The sequence below is a fragment of the Fulmarus glacialis genome, unplaced genomic scaffold (assembly GCF_000690835.1).
Source record: "Fulmarus glacialis isolate BGI_N327 unplaced genomic scaffold, ASM69083v1 scaffold722, whole genome shotgun sequence".
Lineage (NCBI taxonomy): Eukaryota > Metazoa > Chordata > Aves > Procellariiformes > Procellariidae > Fulmarus > Fulmarus glacialis.
Genome location: NW_009195723.1, coordinates 148,375 through 171,653, shown reverse-complemented (window position 1 = coordinate 171,653; position 23,279 = coordinate 148,375). Strand labels below are relative to the sequence as shown.

General features: G+C 38.7%; 1 protein-coding gene across 1 annotated transcript in view; it reads left to right on the top strand.

Annotated features, from left to right (window-relative positions):
• Nucleotides 1–3,326: 3,326 nt before the first annotated feature.
• Nucleotides 3,327–23,279, top strand: part of DYM (dymeclin) — a 136,333-nt gene continuing 116,380 nt past the window's right edge. The window contains exons 1-4 of the mRNA XM_009588166.1: nt 3,327–3,331; nt 4,853–5,035; nt 9,154–9,332; nt 15,533–15,658. Of these exons, the coding sequence (XP_009586461.1) occupies nt 5,014–5,035; nt 9,154–9,332; nt 15,533–15,658 (327 nt within the window). The 5' untranslated portion in view covers nt 3,327–3,331; nt 4,853–5,013. The remainder of the gene's footprint in view (nt 3,332–4,852; nt 5,036–9,153; nt 9,333–15,532; nt 15,659–23,279) is intronic.

Below are 23,279 nucleotides of genomic sequence, written 5' to 3'. Positions count from 1 at the left end.
CAATTAACATCATACAATTCAGTTCATTGGCTATTCTCACCCGTCCTCCTCAACCAGGACATTGATGAAGTTCAATTATTAATATGATTGTATTTTGCAACTGTTACTAAATAAAAAATTAAAAAATTCTCCTTTTCCCAGAAAGATACTTTGAAATAAGTAACACCAATTTCCTCTGAGTTAATTTAGTGCTCTTTCCAGGGAGAGAGCTCAGAGGGTTTATCTTCTAAGCCTTTACACTGAAGGTTGGAAAGTAAGACATGTTTTGTGGAAGAATTACAACTAGTTTAATAAATATCCCAAGAAAGCTCAGCTCACAAATCAATTATATATCAGTTTGTTGATACACTAACTTGAAATAACAGTATGCAGTGCTAGAAGTTCAGTTGGCTATACATTTCAATGCTTTATAACAAGGAAATTTGTAAAGTACCCTCTGCCCTCCTACCTGTCTTTTGGTTTTAAAACGTCTTTAAAATCAAGCTCTTAACATTTTCCTTAGTAACATGAAAGTAAATAAGTGCATTTAAACTGTTCTCCAAGTAGGTACAAACATGAACCTTACTTGTATCTTCTTGTTGTGTAAGAGAGAGAGGAGCATTAGGCTGAGATTTCTGCAGAATTGTGTTTACATTAAATAACAGTCTGGTGAAAGAAATTTCTTTTTTGATGAATGTGTTGTAACTTCATTTTGCCATTAAGTGTTGTTCCAGACTGTCAAACTAGATTAAAATCCTGGGTTTGTTTTCATGGCTATGAACAGTGTTTCCAGCCATCTTACAGAAGACCTCAGATTCTCTATTGCAAAAAACGGTATCTTGCTCTTAAGCAAGACCTGCTTTCCTTGCTGTGCCTTACATAGAATTGTATGAATAGGGAAAAAAGAAGCTGTGATGGGTAGTTTTGTGGAAGAGAAGGAAAAAATGGATCTGCTCATTCTGTTTGAAAGGTAAAAGCAGTCTATTCCTTCTCAAAGTATCTGTGTATTTGCCAGAAATAATTGGCAAAATTTTAATATTTCTCTAATTGACAAAAGTTCTAGTAATGTGGTTCCATGTGGAATTAAGTCAAGAAATAGTCATATTAAAGAATTGCAATTAAAAATAGATTACAAGTATTTGGTAGAAAACAGTAAATTCTGTAGATGGAATAAGTGATTCAAATACATAAACATTGAAGAGACTGTTTTAGGGTTAAGGATTATTAACTTCATCACTTATAATTAGCACTAGAAAGGTAATATTCAGTAATGTAGAGCTTTTTCAAGAGTTTCTAGAGCTTCAGAAGCACTTTGGGTCATGATGCTATTGCAGGCAATCTCCCCCTTTGTCCTTTTCACAGTTCAGTTGTTTAGTTTTACATTTTTTTTACAATTCTCATTGTAGCTCATCTTTGCCACTGCCCAGAGATATAGAAAGCTTTAAGAAAACTTCTGTAATTTGTATTTCCCTTGGGATATATACTAAAATGACAAGAGAATAAGAGTAAATGAAATTTAAAGTGAAATTTAAATGTGAAAGAAATCCAAGCACTGTATGTTAAAGTGTCTAGGCTTTTAATGATGCCAGGCAGCACCAGTACAGTTACAGCTACCTGTGTGATTGGTTTAAATGGGAATTTTAAACATGAGATTTTCCTCCGTTTATTCTGTTTCTCTGTGATGCTCCAGTAAAGCAGAATCTGAAGTGTGATTCTGGGCACTTTTTCTGAATCAGTGTATATTCATCGTGTGTTTAGTTTTCTGTTAACTGTCACTTTAGATCTGAAAAGAAGATGGTGAGGAGAGCTTCTGAGGGGTTGCAGCATTGCTTTAGTTTTGTTTCATTTGCTAAAAAACTTAAATATAGCTTAATAATTTTGAAATTTACATAAATGTAAAACCAGGTGTAGCAAAGTGATATTTCAGATATTGTGAACATATAGAATACAGCTAGAAACACTGACTACTTATCTCTCTGTCCTCCTCTTTATCTGTTTAGCACTTTAATTAGCTGTTAATGATCAGAAACAGTATGTTCCTTAGAAATGTCTCTTGAGTACATTGGGAGCACCAACCAGTACTTAACACCTAATTTGACATTGCATTTTGGAACTGAAAGGAGTATTATGAACCCACTGGCATGGGATTGCTTTTCTGGAGGAATACACTTACCAACAAGGGGCACAACTTCAGGAGGTTACTTGGGTCATATATCAATGTGCAGATTTCTCTTGGACATAATTACCTCATTCTCCCTGGTGGAAGATTCAATTTACTCACCAGTATTTTGGCCATATCCCTCTTTTCCTAACTATTGAGGAAAGGTGTAGTAATGGCAGATGCCAGCCACAGAAGGGTGGGGTGGTAGAAAATTAAAAATGCTGGCTTAGCTGAGACCTACACTAAACTTTTACTTTAAGAGAAGAAATGTGCTGAATTTGAATTAATTTAACAAGTAATGATAACTATATACTTATTTCAGGTTTTTTTTAAGAATTTCTTTGCATGTTACCTATCTGAATAACTCATGTGAGTTTAAAAGCTAACTTCACGGTCATCATTTTTATTCAGCTTCATTCTGATTTAAGGACAGTGGATCAAAAACGCGGTGATAAAGGATTATTAATGTAACATTAAACTTTTGCTAAGAAGGCTGTAATTATAGTGCTTTTTATTGTAAGAACTCCTTCAAGCTGCTTAACACTGAATGGCATTAGTTCCCTTGCCCTTGACATGGCAGTAATTGCCTTGCAGTTGTGTTGATGAAGGGAGCATATTACAAAATCTGACTATATAATTACATTTGAAGAAAAATACTCTTTGGCTGGTTTGAAATTTTGTAGGGCTAAAAGTACTTCAAATTCTTTTAATTGGTTATAATATACTTATGTTTCGCATTCAAGTGACTTACAGGTTTTTGTCCTGTGCACCTTGAATCTCGCAGACTAAAGAGATTCTTAAATCTTTAAGATCTTCTTAAATGTCGCAGAAGATTGAAAACAAAACTTTCTTAATTTTTCTGTCTTCTTTAAGAAAGTGTGTTATAATTAATTTTTAGTTTAGGCATTAATAAAAAAAAAGGAAATAAGAATTTGGGGGTCTTTTAAAAGTTGAGATTATTTCTTACTGCTATGCTGTATAATTCAAGGCTTTGACCTCTTAAATGAATAATTTGAGACACACTCAAAAAAATGAAGTGCTAAGCAGGCATTTGGGGATGAATATAATCCAATGTGATTGGGAGGGGCTGCTTCTTATCACCTGGGAATCTATCAGGAGCCCAGATGTGATAAAGGTAGAGGCCCAGTGACACTGCAGTTGTCATGTGTCACCATAGCCATGGGGGGGCAAGTTTCATCCTTTCCCCTGATTTTTTCTCCAGTAATGCTGAGTCTGCAGTGTCTCTGCTTCAGCTTTGGTGCTTTTCTTCTTTTTTCCCCAGTGTAATACAGTCTCATGAGTGCTGGCAAGGAAATAAGGATTTATGGACTTGCTGGGGGCAGTCCTCTAATCCTCCCCTGCTGCCCCTTTTCCCTTCCAGTCTCCTTTTAATCAGTATTTGGGCACGTAGCTGGTCAGCTTGGTTCACCAACACTGCTGTAATTAGGAACAGGAATTTCAAATGCAGGAGTTTAGTATTGGAGTTAATTTTTTTAATGCTGTAAGGATTAAGTATGAAAATGACTCTGCATTTCAGGCTCAAACATCAAAGTTTAAACAGTATGGTAATGAGAGTTTTAATGAGCAGCCTTCAGGTGCAGCCTTAATACTGGAACTGTACATGCACTATATATATGCACCTACATAAAGGGGAGGGTATTCTAACATGCATTCTTACTATAGTTAGTGAGCAAAGAACTGAGAGTTGGTGTGGAAGGGTGAGCTATTTACATTTTTGTACCCAATAAATTTTTGCGGGTCTAAAATGAATGAAGTTTTGGTGCTTTGTTACATGTGTATTTTCGAGGCAGTTGTGAGACAACAAAAACTTGCTTACCCAAGAGGAATCAGTCAGTTTGGGTTTTTTGACAATATCAATAGTGATTTGTCACTTCAAACTTTTATTTCTTTTTAACTTCTAATTATTGTAAACAGTTTGTACTTCCATACCTTTACATCTTACATGCAATCTCTTAAAAAGGAATTTCAGAGCAGTGTAAGTACTTCCAACTGGAGTGCTTTTTCAAGTTGTTTCATCTTCTGTAGGAATGCAAAAATATGAGGCTGAGTTTAATAATACCTTAAAATTTAAATTTAAATTGCTGTTGATCCTGTCTTTTTTTCCAAGAAGTTTATTATTTTCTACTATGTTGTCTACCCACAATAATGAGCAATGATGATGATCTCTACAGGACTCTCAATGTGGAGATTCTAGTTTAAGCAGTATTAGTTTTTGTTACTGTGTTTTGCCTAAAATGTGCTGAGTTTATTAAAAATAGAATACATGAGAAAAATGCTTCATGATGGACCAAGTCGGTTTTATTAAAAAGGCAACATACAAGCTCCTTTTCCTCTCTTAATATGCTAGCATGATTAGCATTACTGCATGAATCCTTCAGCTGGTATCTGCTCTGTGTTTAAGGTTCTCTTCTTCAAACACATGCTTTTGTTTCACCTCTCCTAATTTCCTTTTCATATATTCCTATGACTTAATTTTCTTGAATTTCCAGTAATCTTTCAATTCTCACCTCTCCATGCCTACTGCTGTGTGACTCCTGAAATTTTCGTTTTGAGAAATCAAGTAGCCAGACCCAGGGTGAACTGTTTTTCCCTCTTCTCTCTACCTGCGTGTCAGACGCTATCTTTTCCTCTAAAGGAGGTTTGTTCATTAAAATGTGAACAAACATAATATTTTTTGCCTTTTCTCTCTAGCTGGCCTGTGGACGGTCTTCACGCTAGGTGGGGTGGGGAGTAAACCAACGCCGCAGCTGGAGCAGTGTTCCCCTCTTGCTAACCAGAGTCTGCTGCTTCTGCTGGTCTTAGCTAATTTGACCGACGCTCCAGATACACCGAATCCCTACAGGCAAGCTATTATGTCCTTCAAGAACACGCAAGGTTTGTATCTGTTCTTACTTCTAAGCGTGAACTGATGAAAATGAAGTGTTAAGTTGCTGTGACTACTTAGAGGTTCTCTTTCCAAAACTTGTTTTCCCGCCAGCTAGCCTGTGGAAGAGCAGTAATAGTACATTTTCTTCTGGGAGTTTTGTGGTGGAGTTCCTCAGCTGCTGGAACTTAATTGAAGGGGCAGGGGGAGAAGGATAATCTTTCCTTCAGACTTGATAAATTTTAGAAAGCTTCATCATTTCATAAAATATAAATAAAACTGACCTATAAGTAGGTCGGTTATCCAAGAGTCTGCAGGAGTCCCCTAAAACTTTGTAGCACTTTGGAAATTCTGTTTAGCTGCAGTCATATTCCTTGGAGCTAAAAGAAGCAATTGAATTGCTAACTAGATTGATTTGCGAACTGTATTTTTATATTGCAAATATGAGGAGAAGCTGGTTAATGTAAACACTTTCATGAGACTTGTATACAAGTTTCAGAATTGTTTCAGTGCTTGCCTGGTTTTTGAGAAGGCTGGTTCCAGTCCATGTATCAGGTAACTGCAGGTGCGGTGCTGTACTGACAGTGCCCTGCTGCAGAGGGTCTTGCCTGGGACACAGTAATGCCCTAACACAGCTTGCAGGCAGTGTACTTGTTTTCATATATGCTTCATCCATACACTTAAATCTCTTCAAGTTTTAGCCATTGAGTTTTACCTTTCGTTGGCTTTATGCAGGTTGCAGCATGCACAGAACTACTCAGCACCACTCAGCAGCTGCATGATAACCTGTGAAGCCACATCAATACCCCTGAGTTACTCACTTTATTCGGGGGGAGTTTTTATATTCCTTTAACCATTAAGTTTTTAGCAGGTTGAGCTGTAAATTCATTCACCTTTACCTAGGAGATTTTTTTTGGATATTAGGATGGAGGGTTGTTCTCCTCAAGAATTCTTAGTCCTAATGTGCCCCTTTGATTTATTGGATACTGTTTACTGGCAATTGAAATCAAATTCTTGATACAGTTTTGGGGGTTTTTAAAACTAACTGAGAACTTGAGAATGCTCTATTTTGGTTAACTTTGTTTAATGTCATCAATAACTAGTAATGTATTTCTTTGAAAACCGTTACACATGTATCATCGTAAAATTTTAAAAGAACTTATTCTATGTCAAAAGTAGCATGAAAAGCCATATTTTCTCTAGGTGTGTACTTTATAGAGTGACTTATTGTTTCCCATAAACTTGTTTCCACTGGCAATATTCATATAACTGAGCTTAAATTTGATTCCTGTGAACATTCTGAGGGGCTGGTAAGAGGAGAATGATACGAAAAAGAAAGGCTGTTACTGTTATAATGATCTATAGTATGTGACTATAAAATGAAAACTGGCCTTTTTGTTGAAGTAATTTATATCATTTAATTGGGACAGAACTAATAAAATTCAGGATAGTTTTCTTTATTCTATGTGGTCTAGAATAGTTTAATTTTTCGGTTGGTCAGTTTAATGTTCTGTAGAATAATACAGGATATGCTGCTGTTGCTGATAAGTTTCTTTAATACTGTTTAGATTTTTTTTTTTACAGTTTTTTAAATATCCTTTGATAAAACTGATAGTGAAGTGCTATAAATATAAGTGGCACAGTTTAAACATCCACAGAAGCGAAGCTTGAAAGTCAGTGGACACTCCTCAGCTAAGGAACTGTGGCATCAGGTTGCCGCTTAATAGAGTGTGTTGAATTGATCTGATTTTGCTGTCTACATCCAAATTTTCCCTAGTAAAGAGAAACACCCGCCTGAAGCATGATGTTTTTAAACCAATCGGTCCATAATCACAGTCAGTGATTGAAGGGGGCATGGGAGCGGAAACGGTAGTTCAGAAAAGCCAGTCTTCGGTCTCTCCTCTGCCTGTTGGTACGTCGTTTTGGGGAGCGGCAGGGTTTCCATCGCCGATGGGCTGCGTCTCGCCTCTCTGTGTGCGGCAGTGCCTCCCGACTCCTGCAGAAAGGAGAAGCGTTTGCTCCAGTGCCTCCTGCTGAGTTCAGCTGAATGGCTGGAGCCGTCGCCCCTCGCCCAGGCCAAGAGAAGCAGCAGCTCCCCGGCACGCCGTCTCCGCCGGGTCCCCAGAAACCCGGTGGGAGCCAGGGCTCCTGTGGGGCTCTTGCAGGTCTTCCAAGCACTTTTTCCTTCCAAAGAGGGTGGAGATGATGTTCAAAATAAGTGACAACTACCACGTTCTTCCATACTGAAAGCTATTTTGAAACTTCGCTAAGAATACGGGCTAAAAAGAAAGGGGAAAGCGAGACACCCACATCGCAGTGGGTGTCGGGAGTGTTTGTGTGATCAGTCCCTACCAGTATAGAGATTTCTCCAAAGAGTGGAAAAGCTTGGTAGGAAACCATGGGAATACTCATTTAAGAGCCAAATTTGTGTTGGCTCACGGTTGCTTCCCATGGGCACACATGTGGTGACACTGTTCGCACCGTTTTCCATGGTGATGCTGTCTATAATATCTGAGAAATCTTTTGGGATTTGAGGAAAAAGGAAGATTTGGATGAAGTGCAATTGTTGCTGCCTAGCATGCCGGCTGTCGTAATACCACTTGCTTGTAAAATGACTTGTAAAAAAGCAGGGTTTGAAATTTGCATTCGTTTTTTTTCCTTTATCGTTCTGAGTCTTTTCTTCCTCTCCTTAAAAATCCCTTCTGTCCACAAATCACTGTGCAGGAGTAGTAGTATTGTCACACTGTTTTATACAGCAGAGCTTTCCTAAGTTAATGCATTTTTAATAAACGATAAACAGTTCAGAAATCTGTAGTCTGTTATTGTGGGAACAAAGGAATTTTAGTTAAATTCTTCAACTTTGGACATCTTTTTTATAGTAATACGGAAATTTTAAAGTCCAGACCTTTAGTATACCTGAGTATCCAAACTGCTGTTGTTCCCAGAATATCCTCTTGCCATGAAATTGCTGTAATTTTTCCATATGCATAGCTTGTTTATGTGCTCAGCAAAGATAGCCTTTGTATTCAGTTGCCAGGATAGTGAAATAAATCAGCTCAGAAAGGCAGACTCGTCCTACTTCATGTGTCGTCACAGAAGATGCATGCTTTGAATGGTTGTTTTTGAACAGAGCTGGACAGGCGAATACTTTATACAAATTTCTTTCAAAAAGCTTTTTGAGAGTTGAGAAATGTACCTGCTCCGCACTGAAACAAAACCTTGCACTCTCAAAGGTTTTTTGTAAAGAAACGAAAAGCAAAATCTCTGACTTGGGGAGATCTGGAGGCTGAGTAAGGCCATGAATCTGGCTTTCTGACATGAGTATGAGTGCCTTGACTGTCACACTTGCTTTTTCCATTTCCGCTGGAAATTCCTGGATGTTAGAGATCTGTGCTGATGGATGTTTTTGTTGAAGCTGGTAAAGCTTCTTGTGAAAAGGTTCTGTGAACAAAAATCTGTTTTATTCTCACTTCCAGCTCTGGCACAGATTATATTGTGAACATGAACAAACTGCTGTTACTTTGAGGCATGTTAGACTATATGATGTGGTGTTTTAAATCACTTGAATTAACCCACTAAACTCCCCACCACACATGCATCTTTAAAGTCCTGACAACACCTGTACTGATAGTCTTGACATATGCGCATCTGCCCTTCATGCCAAGAAATGGATAGGAGATACTCCACCTTGATGCCAGTGAACTAAACCTGGGAGTTTGGGGTGCAGGGTTTGGAAACACATGAATCATCAGTACATCGGTTCCAGAGAAGACACTGTAGCTGCCCTCCTTGCAGCAGCTCCTGGGATTGCCTTCCTTTCTAACAGCGGAAGCCATTTGGACAAACAGAATAGCTTTAAGAAAAAAAAATGAGTGTCTTGTTCAGATGCAGGGGTCTTACTGGAGTTCATGTGAGAGGACAACCTCAGCTTTTTGGCACAACTGAAGCTTCATGAGACCCTATGAAGGTTTATGACCATTGTTGATAAGAGTCATGGATGATTTTTGTTTCCTCCTTACTGTGGTGTCCGTATAAAGTATTTCACGGAGAGATCATTTATAAAGTTAACAAATAGCTGGATGGTAAATGTATTTCTTAAAGATTGTTTTTTTTAATTTCTTTGTTTCAGATAACACTGCTTTTTCATCATCAAATCCGCATGCTTTCCAGATTAATTTTAACAGTTTATACACAGCTTTGTGTGAGCAGCAGAAATCTGATCAAGCGACTCTTCTTTTATACATGCTTCTGCATCAAAACAGCAATGTACGGACGTATGTGTTGGCACGAACGGACATAGAAAATCTTGTAAGTATTGCTCTGCTTGCCTTATATTCATCACGAGGGGTCCTGGAAGCTTGCGTGTAACCAGCTGCCAGTGTCCCCTGTTCTGCGGTGGGGGCAGTAGGTTCTGGCTCACTTATTCACCAGTTCTGGCTCGTTTAATCACTTTTATTTTGTCATCTCAGGAGTGTGATGCTAAAAATATCACTGCAGTAAAAGATAGTACTGATAAAGCTACCAGGCTGTCTCTGATACCCTCTTTCTCAATGCCACTGTCTGATGCAAGTCAAACTTGCTGACCTCTGGGCATGGTGTAGAGAAATTGGTAGCAGATATCATTCTATTCATTATTTTATTTTTCTTTTTTAGATATTCAGGCCAAAAAGTTACACAAGCTTACTGTGTGCGTATAGGGATAATAGTTAACAAAATGAGCTGTAACTTGACTGATATGCCAAATGTCTTACGGGGTTGACCTGAAGCTGAAACTCCTCAAGGAGCAGCTGACAGATTTTCTAGAAATGCAACTGTAGTAACTTTTTAGCTGCTTTAAATAGGATTGTGATTAATAACCAATATAACAGACACCTGGTGCAGTTTTTGCAGGTTGTAAATTAGCTTATGCGCCCCACTACGTTTAGTAATGTCACAAACCACTTTAACAAATCTTACTTATTAAAAAGTATTCCTTTAATAAGGTAATGGCTGTCTAGGGGAATTGGTAACGGAATAGAAAACCCTTTCCATTTTAACATTTGAAATCTTGCCAGATAATTAGATCCCTTGCCTGTTTGATGGCAGATATGGAATGAGTTTGGTCTCGGTCCAAGTTCTAGCAGATGTATTGCTAAAATCAGAGTTGATAGACGCCACTGTTGGCAAACTCGGTTGAGATGGTTGATATTGAATTGATTCAAGACTGAACTACTGTGTAGTCCGCTGCGGATTAGCTAGGTGAGGGCTGAGTCATTTTGCATGAATTCTGTGAACAAATGGTCATATTTAATTTTCTGGGCTGTTGGTATGTGATATGACATGTTTCACAGCTGCTAACTATATCAGTTTATCTTTAGAGAAATAAAGGTTAGGTGTGTGCATTGTTTTATAATTATGATGTCTGATATATTGTAAAACTTCCAGAAAAAGCATGAGGTGCATGTGTCAGAACAACTCCAGATGCAGGTACTCAGATGCTCTGCAATGTGGGATACTTTCATATATTATCACCTATCTTTCCTCCCCCTCAAAAAAAAAAAACAAAACATCAGAAAATCCCAGAATCACAGAAATAATCAGCAACATTAAACACTTTGTGGGAAAAGCTAAGAAAATTGAGAAAAGCGTCACTGAAAAGCCTGTTTGATTTATTTGATTTTACTGATGTTCTGAAAAGCATGTTTGATTTATTTTTTTTAATACCAAAATTTGAAATGGTCTGCTCTCATTTTACTCTTCATGCATGCTGTTGCTTTTTGTGATCGCTACTGACACATTACTGACATCTTTGCCCAATCCTCTTGTTTTTTAGCAGGCTGGCAGGTAAGGATGAGCAGCAGCCAGCTGAGAGGAGCAGTTTTAATTGCTTAGTAATGCAGGCTGAGCCAGACACAGAAAAGATTGGGGGTGGGAGGGTTACTGGACAAAGAAATCACGATCTCCTAATTACAACCCTGTGGTGAAAAAGGCTAATTCAGTCTTGGGCTTGTAAATGAGACGAAGGGGCAGGAGTAACAGAGCTGGTTATTTCCTTCCCTATATGGCAACTGCAAGAGTGGTGCTAACATGCTGCATACTATTCTGGTGGTGTACTACCATACTTAATAAAATGTTTACAGGCTATTGAAAAATGGAGAGAGTGTAGAGAAACATTTTTTTTTTTTTGCTTTAAAATTAACAACAAAACTGTGAGACGCTTAGAAAGCTGACTACTCAGTTGGTCAGAAAAGAGCTTGAGAAGGATCAGGATGCGTACATGCCTTCACAAGGGGAAAGCCTTGAACAGAAAGGACTCTTCGCTTGCAGAGGGGTGTGATAAGAACTAAAGCCTGGAGGTTGAATCCCACAACTTAGAGATATGGGAGCAAAGTAGTTAAGGTAATTAATTCAGAGGCAAAACAGTGGATATCTATGGATATCTTTGAATAAGGGTGGATGACTTTTTGGAGGAACATGGCATAAGTTAGTGGCCTCTTCACACAGAGGCAGTTGGGTGAAGTGTAAGAGTCTGTGCTATATGAGAGATCAGGTCAGCAGTCAGCTGAGTGCTCATCTTACAGTTTTAGGGGTTTTGCAGGTTGTTCCTGTTTCACTGCACTCAGTGCATCACATTTGCTGTGTTTTCCCCTATTTTAATATTTCCCGGTTTTGGTGCCCAGGAAGCATTACTAGCAGATGTTCTGTGACATTTCCTAGGGGTTTTTGAAATGTGTCTTTGCTCTTTTGTAACTTCAGTTTAATTTGTAAATAGATTCAGTGTGTTTTTGTTAACTGTTGTAGTAGATAATGTCTCAGCTTGCTTCCTCATTTGTGTCTGAATCTACCTCTGTCAGTTATCTATAAATATCTTCATTTTCTGTTGTGCTTTATAATGCTTTATCATTAGCAAGGCAATGCATCTTTTTTGCTCTTACAATAACAGTCTGCTTTGTGGAATGAATAGGATGTTTGTATGTCTTCCGTATCTTACAGCATGTCACTTTGTATAATTTTATAAAATAATTGGGTTAAACATCTGATGCTGTTAGAGATGTTCACATCTGGAATTTGGCTATTTTATTGAAAGTACTTGCAAGAAATCTCCAGAAAGTGGTGAAATAGGGGTCAATTAGCAAATTTTTTCATAAGCATAGTGTCGTGGTCTGTGGATGGGAGAATGTTGAGCCGCCTTCTGTTTGTAAGAGCAGTTAACACCCATACTGCAGGTAAAACTGCCAGTGAGGTATCTGCTTGTAAGAAATAAGCTATTTCTGTTGAATGTGTTTGCTTTGGCTGCTGAGCTGCGCAGCACTACTGTACGCTGTACATTTTGTTGTTCTTAACATGTCTGGACTGAAATAATGTATGTGATGATGTATTTATTTTAACTGATGGTACAGCAGTATTTTTTCCTGTGGTATAAATTTGGCTTAAGCAGGTTACTCGTGTGGCTATGCGGTCTTGTATTTTGTTGTATACTAAAGACAAGCTATTTTAAAACTCTGTGCTGGGGAAACTGTTCCTGACCTTGGACCGAATATAGCACCTGCACTTTTCAGTGCCTATCTTTACCTGCCCCTTGTTTTGGGGATTAAAAGTAACTTTTTAATGGTGGCCGTGTCTTGCCAGGTAAAAGCTGTTCCTGATGGAGGAGTGTTAGTAGTCCAGTAATGATAGTTTAATGACTGTGAATAAAAGGGCCAGCAATACAAAAAGAAGCAGTTATTGTCCTCTCAGTATGTGGCTGGGCAATGCCAGTGCATAAAAAGATGGATATAAAAGTTTTAATGTATGTGCGTAACATAAAAGTGTAGAAGTGCATTTTGGTTACAATTCTAGATAAATTTTAACATAATTAAAATTTTAATTTAGTCTTATATCTTAACTCTTTTTTATTTAAGTGGTGGCTAGTCAAATAGTTTTTGTTCTGAGGACAGTAATACTTGTCCTAAAGGTGTGTGTACCTCAGCAATCAGTATACAAAGGAAAAGTGTTCAGAGGAGGAAGGGTGATAGAAACTGTATGAATTTAATCAGTTTTCATCTGGAAATGGCAGGTAGAGAGAGGTAAGTTGCCATTTGCCTCCTTGAGTTTGGTCTGGTATGTAGATGGAGAGAAGTCTGAAAGAGGAGTGGAAAGGAAAATGTGGCCAGGGGAGTGGAGATGGGAAGGGGTTTCGAAAGCTTTCGAGGTGTGTTTGGGGCAGGAGGACTGACTGCAGTGATCTGGAGAGCCAGATCATTCTTCAGAGTGAGAGGGATTTCAGTAGCTAGTATGAAATTTTAGTAAGAGTACTTTCATGTATCAGCTCATATGGAAATGTCTATAATGTCTCAATGTCAGAATCAAGGTATGCTTTTTTAATGTAGTTTGTAGCAACACACTTTTAGGACTTGGAGCATTTAAGGAATACAAATGCACTTTTTCAGCTACAGTTTAACCTAATATTAATGTGCATAGACAGAGGAGATACGTTGGGCTGTTCTGAAGGAATATGTTTCGCCAGGGTACTTTGTATGGTATTATTTAGCACTAACCAGACGGGATCACAGTTACATTGAAGGAGTGCAAGGCGCGTACTTTATAAGGCAGTATATTCAATTTTGAGTAGCTGTAAAAATTAACAGACACAGCTATTTGGGAGCTATCTTAAAAACTAAGAAGTTAGAATCATACAATCATAGAATCATTAAGGTTGGAAAAGACTTCTAAGATCATTGAGTCCAACCGTCAACCCAACACCACCATGCCCACTAAACCATGTCCCTAAGCGCCTCATCTACACGTCTTTTAAATACTTCCAGGGACGGTGACTCCACCACTTCCCTGGGCAGCCTGTTCCAAGGCCTGACCACTCTTTCAGTAAAGAAGTTTTTCCTAATGTCCAGTTGTTCCACTGGTTACCTTCAGAAAGGCTTTTGTTGTTCTCCCTGCAAAGTCAAGTTGTAAATGCAATTCTTCAGTAGCTTTATATTGCTTCCTGCTATATGCAGCTTATCACAGTACTTGGAAATCACTTTGAGCTTATGCAATGCAAAGCTACATGCAATATAAATATTGGAGATGGAAATAATTTGAACAGTGGACTAATGCAGTGATGTTTGTCTCCCTTTTCCACCATCCAAGGAAAAGGACTAATGTTTTTTTGCTATATGCTACGTAGATATTTTAGGGAAAACCTGGTCTTTACTCTCAAGACCTATATTCACAAAACACAAAGACATCGACTCCAGTTCCAGCTGGGGAGAGAGGTTTGTGAGGGATCCTTTGAAATGGTAAAGGAAGGATTTTTGCAATGAGTAAATATTTTTTCCCTCTGCTTTTGTTGTCGTATTGTCTTGACCCTGGCCAAAGCGTCTGTCAAAAGGTTTTGTGGCTGGCAGCAATCAATCATTGGTTTTAATGAATCAATCTCATTGGTTTTAATAGAAACTGTTGTGTGTTTTAATATGTTCCAACTGTTTTGGGACTGGTTGCTTGTAAGAGAACATTCTGGTAACTTCAGAGGCTTGTGAAGCACTCGGTGTCCTGGCCGCTCACCAGAATAGGTTTCACATGATTCATCCTGCTGCACTCGGCCTGTTTTGAAAAACAGCTAGTCTTTAGGTGTCTAGAAGCTTCTTGGAATGAATTCTGCATCTCATCCGCTATCTTGGAATTGAGAGTTTTCTCCAGTTCCTTTTTCCAGGGTATTTTGCGATTTAGGCCTATTTCTGCAGCCCGGGGAAGCCACGTTATACTGAGCCAGTGGAAAGCTAATTTTCAGTTGGTAGAGAGACAACGTTTGCATCTGGATTAACTTTAGACTAGCATTCAGGTATGCTTGCTGTTGCAATGAAATCTCATTTTCATTATTATTGCAAGACTTTGGCTTAAGCTGTTCATCCTGGTGGAAATGTTGCAAGACCTTGGGCTGAACTCTCATCATAATGTCAGTTCTCTTTGGCTGCATATTATCTAGAATTGGAAAAACAGGCCTTTTCTAGTCTTAACTCAACCCAAACTGGTTCTTTTCTGGGATTACCTCCACACACCAAAATGGGGTTTGAGTTTCAGGTCTCAAAATGCCTCTGTGCACCTCAGCTCCGATATGCTTGGCTGTATTTGATGAGGAAAGCCCTTTCAGACCAGGCTTGTGGTAGCACAAATGGTTAGAAACAATTGTTTTCCTTCTTGAACTGGTGAAAATCTTGTTTAACAATTTATTTTCCCATAGTCTAGAGGGGAACTAAAGCTTTCAGAGCCTATGGTAACTGGTATGGCTGGAAATCTCATTTATTAGAAATTGAAATTCCATGTCTGACCACAAGAAAGAATTTGTTTAGACTCTCTTGTGGAGACAGAATGAAACAGATGGAAGGTGTTTGAACACTGTACGTCACTATTTAGGGGTGGTTATTTCAAGAGGGAGGAATTGCTATGATACTGTTAAGGGCAGGGTGATGCACGGGAGCTTTAGAGTTCCCTCTGTTTATTGTCTGAGGTATTTGAAGACTAAACTAATGCACACGTTTCTTCCTTCCCTAAAGGTTCTGCCAATTCTTGAAATTCTGTACCACGTTGAAGAAAGGAATTCACACCATGTTTACATGGCTCTTATCATTTTGCTGATCCTTACAGAGGATGATGGCTTCAACCGATCCATTCATGAAGTGGTGAGTTGTTGTTTTGGTAAATAATTCTTCAGCTCTAAAAATCGTTTAAATATTTATTTTTATAAAGATACATCTGTATATCTGTTTCCTCAGCAGAGGCTGTGTGTGTTCATCCAAATTTGATGGCATATATTCCATAAGGACTAGTAACCTGAAGTTAGAAGAGCCATTTCAAAACTTGCCCGAGTGAAGTGAACAAACGCGCTCCCTCTTGTAGAGGAGATGCTGCATATACCTCTTTTTCTGTCTTTTTTTGGTGTTTCCTGTTACAGAGTAACGTAGTAAGAGCCAGGCAGGCTGCCTCAAAGATGCTGAGTGTTTGTCATGGAAGTGGAGGGGGCTAGAAGAGAGAGAAAAACAGAAAACCTTTTTTATTTCTCTTGAAAAACTTTGCTTAACCAGTTTGATGCAGCTGAGAGGAGCTTTTAGTTGGAGTTTTATTTTCCAGACGGAATGTTATTTCCTTACTTGGCATTTCTTTTTCTGTCTTTCTGCTAGATTAATATCTATTTTATGTTGTCTGTATAATATAATCCAAATTTTGACTAACTTTGATGGGCCTTGACCATCTGTGCTGGAGAATCCCTTGGACAATTATGTTCTAGTTTCCTAGCTTCTAAAGCTATGATAATGCAGAAGATGTCTGCACTGATTTTATTTAATTTTTTGACTGGGACATGGAAACTCTCTTTTGGGGTTGTGTGAAATTAATGAAATATGAAAGTCTGGAAGCAAGTGTCAAGGTATCTAAACAGAACTCTTCTCCCAGGGAAATTTCCAGCCTGTTTTGGAGGGAACTGGCATTTTTTCTTGGTGCCAAGCGGTAGAGACTTACCATATTTACTCTCTGAAATTTCAGATTATTTGCTATAGCTCTGTATGTAGAAAGCAAGAAGAGGTGATGTTTATATGCAATTTCCTGGGAGTACCTTTTAGGAAGCAGCTTTTAGGAGGAGCACCTATAGTAGCCATGCAGATGACTGAAACAGCATTTCCCTGAAGCTTTCTTCTGCCTCACCTTTTTGTGCCTTGAACCTATACATACGCACCGTACATGTACATGTGTGATGTGTATTTTTGGGTTCCATATCACAAAGTCATTTAACTTCTCTCTTAATTGAGCATGTTGAGGGTTAGAGTACAGCAGACAAGATTTCACTCCTGCCTCAGTCTCTTCCCCCATCATTCTTCATTCATTTTTAAGGCTTTACACATGGTCTTTCAATAAATTCCTTACTGGATAAGTAAAAGTGGAAGACTTCCCTAAAATTGGTAATGAGGATCCAGCTGTGGAGTAAAAACATAAATCAAGTTTTCTTGTCCAATTTATTCTTGTCTTTGCGGCTAACCCTGCCAATATAGTTGTAGTGTTTTCTGTGCAATGTGGATATTAGTGTACTACTTCCATTTTAATAAAAACAAACCAAAACCAAACCCCACCTTGTTCCTTTTACCCTGCACTGATTTTCTCAGTCCTGCCTTTGCGTTTTCCATCTTCTTCTCAATTTAATCTTTGATTTTAATTCAGATTTTCACTAACTGCTTCTTTCTTTTACTCTGTGGTTGTGTTTTCCCACTCCATAATGTCTGGTGAGAAGCATCCATTCATTAATAGCGTTATGTGGCCAGAGTTTTGCTAGTTTTGCTTCTTAGCTAAATAGTGAGAGGTGGCTGTGAAGTGCCTGAGCCTGCAGGCCTGTCTATGTGAACTTCTCCTGCCAGCCCTACTGCAGAAAAACCTGTGAAAATGGGAACTTCTACTGTCAAAAGCCGATGGAGTGCTAGGACACTGCAGAGAATAGATGTGGAATAACCCCCATTCTTCCTCCTGTGCTCCTCTTTTCCTTACTATTCTTTCTCTTACCCTTTTTTCCAGTCTTTGATGGATGGGGGCTTGTTTCATGCCGAAGGAGAGAGCAAACTTGGAGGCTAAGCAGAATGCTTTTCCACCCTTGCAGTGCTTTTCTTACTGAATTTGAAGGCTTTTTCTTGCCCCCTGCTCTTAATCTTGGTGTCATGTGGATGGATTGGATGCAGCGAAGGAGAAAGCGAGGTCTCCCCTTGTTCAAAACTTCAACTGTGCGTTCCGAAAGTCACCTAAATAAACTATGATATAGACAAGAGAGTTGAATGTGATACCAACTCTTAAGTATTCCTTATAGAAAGGATTCCTTATCTATAGAGAAACCACTTTCTGTTATACTTCAAAAAATAAAGGTACCTTCTTTATCTATGGCATTCTTGAACTTTACAGAGGGATGTGGATATTAAAATACAAATGTGAGCATTGCATCTTCTCTTGTGAAATGTTGGGGAATGGATATTTGGTGGTGGGTTCCCACAGATCCCATGATGGGGAGTAAGTGTAGTTAGTGCCCCACTTTGTGGAAAAAGGATTCAAAATCATACTGATAAATCACTTCCCCTCACCCATATTTTTGAATTATTTAAATGGATGTTTCCAGGTACGAATGACCAAGTTACTATTCAAAAACTACAGTATAAAGAAAGAAATTAGTCTCATACTTTCTTAAATATTAACAACACATCCTCTAGCAGCTGAGAGGGTATTATAGGGCAGCAAAATGGATGGAGGCAGGAAAGCAGTATAGGTATTTCTGTAAAATGTGAACATCTAGCGTCAGTTACACAACTGGAATGAAACTCTTATTCACTGCCAGTATTTATCAAATTTTAGCTATTACAGCAGGATTCTTTTTTTTCCCCATCACTTGGGTAAAGTATGAAGAAAAAAAGGATTTGATGTATTTTAAGTCAGCCTGTTTTTCTCTCTGCTGCTGTGTAGCGTGTGTACTGTTCTTATAAGAAGCATGACTGTACAGTCCATTTATGGGCTATTTTCCTTTGTGGTATTTAACCCACATTTATTTATTGATTTTTGAGATTAATTTTAGTAAGCACAGTTTTATAAATCTTGTGATTATATCGACTGGTAAAGAGCTCAGGAAACCGCAGAAACTCTTTTTGACTGCTGAAGCATTTTTTGTTTAAAATGAATGTGGTCTTAACTGCCTGGAAAATATGATCAAAACCATAGGTCCTGTTCCTGCAATTGGCTTAATGCAGTTAGGTCCCTGTAACCACGTAGAGCTCAATTTCTTTCACTAATAATAATAACAACAGAGTAAAGGAATAAATGCAAGAATTCCCTAAAGGGGACAAGTACTGGTGATTTTTCTTCTCTGATTTGTAAAACTGTAAATAAAATTACATCGGATGTCAAAATAACATCATATAGTACTTTATGTAGCAGTAACCTATTGTACTACTATAGTACTTCATGCTGTAGTAAAGAGTGATAGACTGTCAATCACAATTTAACTGTGTTTATTTTTATTGCGTTAAGAAATATCCCACAAGCAATGTTATAGGAAACTGAGAATCTCAGTGCTCGGTATATATAGAACAGAGTTCCTGTTCTTTGCATCTGCAGTTCTTGCACCCTGAGTTGTAAGATGTTAAAAAGAGCAATTAATCAAAACCTCTTAATTTTTATTTATATTTTTTTAATTATTCTTGCAAGACCACCCCAGGTCTGAGCTTTTTGTTTTTCTTTTTTCCCTTTTTAATATTCTCTGCAAACCAATAAGATTGTTCAAATTGTGGCACTGATTTCAGGTAGATGATTCTGAAATTTAAGGTACTTTCATGTTTCATGCTTCTGAAACCCAAAACCAGGTGAGGGATGGTGGTGGTTGCTGTTTTTGTTTTTTAAATAGGCATTTGGTTGCCTCCCTGCTATGGTTGCTTTCTTCAGTAGCGGGGAGAGGAGAGTAGAGGTGACAGGGCCTAGTATGTAACTTTTTAACTTTGAATTTTGAGGGTTGGTTTTTTTTTTTTTTTTTTTTTTAAGAGTAGTGTACTATTCCAAGGCATAGTTGTCTCAGCGAATGTCATTTTCCAGGGTTGGTGTTTTTAAAGTTTCAGGGAGAACCATTGGCCATTTCTAGGGTGAGACTAGGTCGTGAACATGTCTTGTCCATGGTTACAACTGCCAGCGTGTTCTTTAACAAGCTCTGGTAACTCATGTTTTGCATTACGAACTTGAAATTTGGAAGGTAGTCTTTGTGTTAGGGCTCTGCTGCCGATAATCTGACTAAATTTGACCAAACTATAAATCTCGGGGGGAAGCGGAGCAGTCAATTTCCATCTGCACAGCAGATACGTAGCCAGAGGTGGCCTGATGTCCACGGTGGTTGAATATTCTCATTTTGCTGCTGCTAGAGCCAGCCGGGCTGTTTGCATCCCCCCCCCCGCCCAGGGAGCATGTATCGGTTGAGATACGTAGGGACAAGCTGAAGCTTGTGTAAGTGCTGCTTCCAGCTCCTGTGGGGTGGGACTGTGCACCCAGTGATCCTTCTGTTGCTGCTTGGCGATGGTTGAAGCCACATAGAATCATTGGGGTTGGAAAAGACCTTTAAGATCATCGAGTCCAACCTTAAACCTAACACTTCCAAGTCCACCACTAAACCATGTCCCTAAGCACCACGTCTACACGTCTGAAGAAAGCGTATAGGAACAGGAGCCTGACGTGACAACGATTAGGAGAAAGTGGAAGGAGGCTGTGGCTGGCTGCACAAGGAACATGGGATGGGTGCAGTGGGGCAGAGAGATATGAATTAAAGAAGAAACAGGTAAGATTTGGGATTGCTAAGCAAAGGAATGAGAAAAGAGGCAGGGTAGGAGCAGAGTGACAGAATGCTGGAGAAGGTGAAGTCAAACTTGTTTGCAATGAGAGACTGCAAGGTGTGGGTGGAGGGAATTGGAAGCTGGGAAGAGAAAGATCTGAGAAGGAACGGGGTCTGGGAGGGCAAGGAGCTGGGTATGAGCTACAGGGAGGGAAAACGGGAAGGGTGAAGCCTTGTGCGTAGCGCAGGGAGCCATAGGTGGATGAGAAAGATGTGTTGGAGGGCTCAAGGTGCTACTCAACGTTATCTAACTTGTTCCAATCCCATTCCTCTTGTCCCATGGGGACACCCTTTGTGAGAGAGCACATGGTGGGACCTGAGGCTCCTGAGTTCCATCATAGTGTGAATCAAGGAACTTCCACTTTCGTTGGTAAAGTACAGGACAGGGATGTGCCCCACAAAATAACACCAGCGGGGGTGGGAAGAAACATGGGCCTTGTTTTATTTGTGGGAGGAGGTTGCTTTGCTATTTTGCTCGTAAATGAGAGACTATAAGAAATAGCTTATTAGAGATTTAGTCAGTAAGTTGATCTTTTGTCAGGTTAAGTGTATTTTATCTCAGAGGGGAAAAAAAAAACCTTTGGGTATCACTTTAGAGCAAATTGAGTAAAATTCTTTCTTTTCAATAAGCATCTGGAAATATGTCCCTTTATGTACTATTGCTTTGGATTTCCGTTGTGTGTGATGTCAAAACAAATAGTATTTTATACTACCCATTTTCATAGATATATTTTGTTTTTAAAAGTATGTTAAATTTTCAGTACTCTAAGCATTCAGAAGTCGGGAAATGAAATGTGCAACCACAACGTATCCCTGTTATATTTATATATTACAGAATGTAACCATTACTTAATGATCATATACGGTTCTTCAAATAACAGTGTATTTTTCTTCTGTGAGGTTCAAGTGCTCAGCTTGAAATATTTTTTGTTGTAAAAGTGGTTCATTTATTTATTTATATAAAATCTTCTCTTGAAAACAGATATATTCACATGGTCATAAATAAGCTGGTTTTAAGACATCACAAACAATGAATTACAACCAAAGTGACCGTCTACACTTATTTTAGCATTTTGCAGTTGCGAAGGTAACCCATTAACTTGCTGTATCTGATCATAGGTTTATGCTTAGCAGCCTCGGGATGATCAAGTTGTCCTCTAGAAGAGTATCTTCTTGCAGTGAAGTTCATATGTGTAATCCATTAATTACACAACTCACAGCTTTTTAACTTTTCAGTTGCCTGTTTTGTGAAAATACGTGTGGATTTTTCTTTGTCTTTCAGGCTATTCCTGTTAATCATCTATGTTGTCCGTCCTGACTAGTTGTCCTTGTTTACTGAAACTCCTTGGATGACTTGCTTTCATTTATACCATCATCACTTTGTCTTAAAATAGAATTAGTGACTTGTTATAACCAGAAATTATACCTGTTTCCACATCCATTCATAGCTTGCTATATGTGGAAACCTTGCTTGTAGTGATTTCATGTTTCCTATTTGTTCCTCAGCCTTGACCATTCTTCCCTTAAATACCTTCCAAGTCTTTCCCTCTTCCCCGTATTCTGATTTTTCTATCCTTTTAGCAAAAGGTGTTTACCAGAAATTGTCACACTTGAGCCTGCTGCTGGGGATGTTTGTCACCTTAGCCAGCACTGCACTGCTATTAAACAGTGGTATTCCCGTATATAGGTTATAGTCATTGGCTTCACTTTAGCTCCCGTGTGGGAAATAGGAAGGTGCGACAAAAAGTCAGGTACTAGGTAGCATATGATAACAGAGATACTTTTTTTTAAAATTTATTTCGATGATCTGAACTTTTATTTTGTCTCTTCATATACCGTACAGAAATTCCTTCTGTATCTCAAACTGCATCAGCTTACCTACTAACATTAATTTCCTGAGTCTACCAAATGTCTTCAGTGGTGGTATCTTTTTTTCATTTTAGCATATCTAGTCTGTAATGATATTTGGGATGTACCTCTTGTTGCATAGGCCTTTGTATGCATGATTTTCAAAGCATAAACAGGTAAGAATCCTTTTAGGAGGTTCCTCCTTTTTAGGAGGTTCCTCAAAAAACCACCAAGATCTTTCAACATAGGCAAATGCAATCTTCTCTGAAATACTTCACAGAACAGGGGCTTCCAGGTATGCTCGGAATAAAGTGAGGGAGGAGAGAGTTTGATGAATCCTAATTAAGATGCTATTTCAAATGTCTCTTGTACTGTGAAAGAGCTTCAGGAGACACAGAGTTAAGATGAGAATGAGGGTGGGAGGTAAATGAAAAAATGTCGGTGCATGTGGAATTTGCAGAGCCTGGAATGTTAAAAAATGTTTTTTTAAAAAAAAAAACAAAACCAAAACAAAAAAAGGCATTTTAAAGGTAGTACTTATAAAGTATTACCTTTGTCTAGAACCAGCTCCATAGGATTCTTTTTTTTCCACTTGTGTCTTTCTTTAGAATCTATTGACTAAGAGTTTTGATCAAATGTATGTGTAATTATGTCTTGACTATTAAGTATTACTTACGGTAGGATCCTACACAATACTAAGGGAAATATAATATCCCCCAGCGCCTTATGTTAAATAATACCTTGATTTTTGCCAGCAACACTCCTATCACAAATGCTGGGAAAAGCCACAGTACCCGTTGCAGAGCTCAGCTTGGCGTGCTCTGCAGTGGAGTACTCGAAAAGCAAGTGCCTCGCTGGCTGTCGGGGTGGGTGGCCTGGGCAGCCGGGCACTTAGAGGGGGCATCAAGCTGGGGGTAGCCAAGAAGATCAGGTACGTGAAGGCGGTCGCTGCTTTTCTGCCCCAAAGGAGGAGTCCTATGAGAATACTCCCTTTAAAAAGTTTTATTTTTTCCTTTTAATTCTGCTGCTTTGAATGTTTCTGATTAATCACATATAGGTCTGTC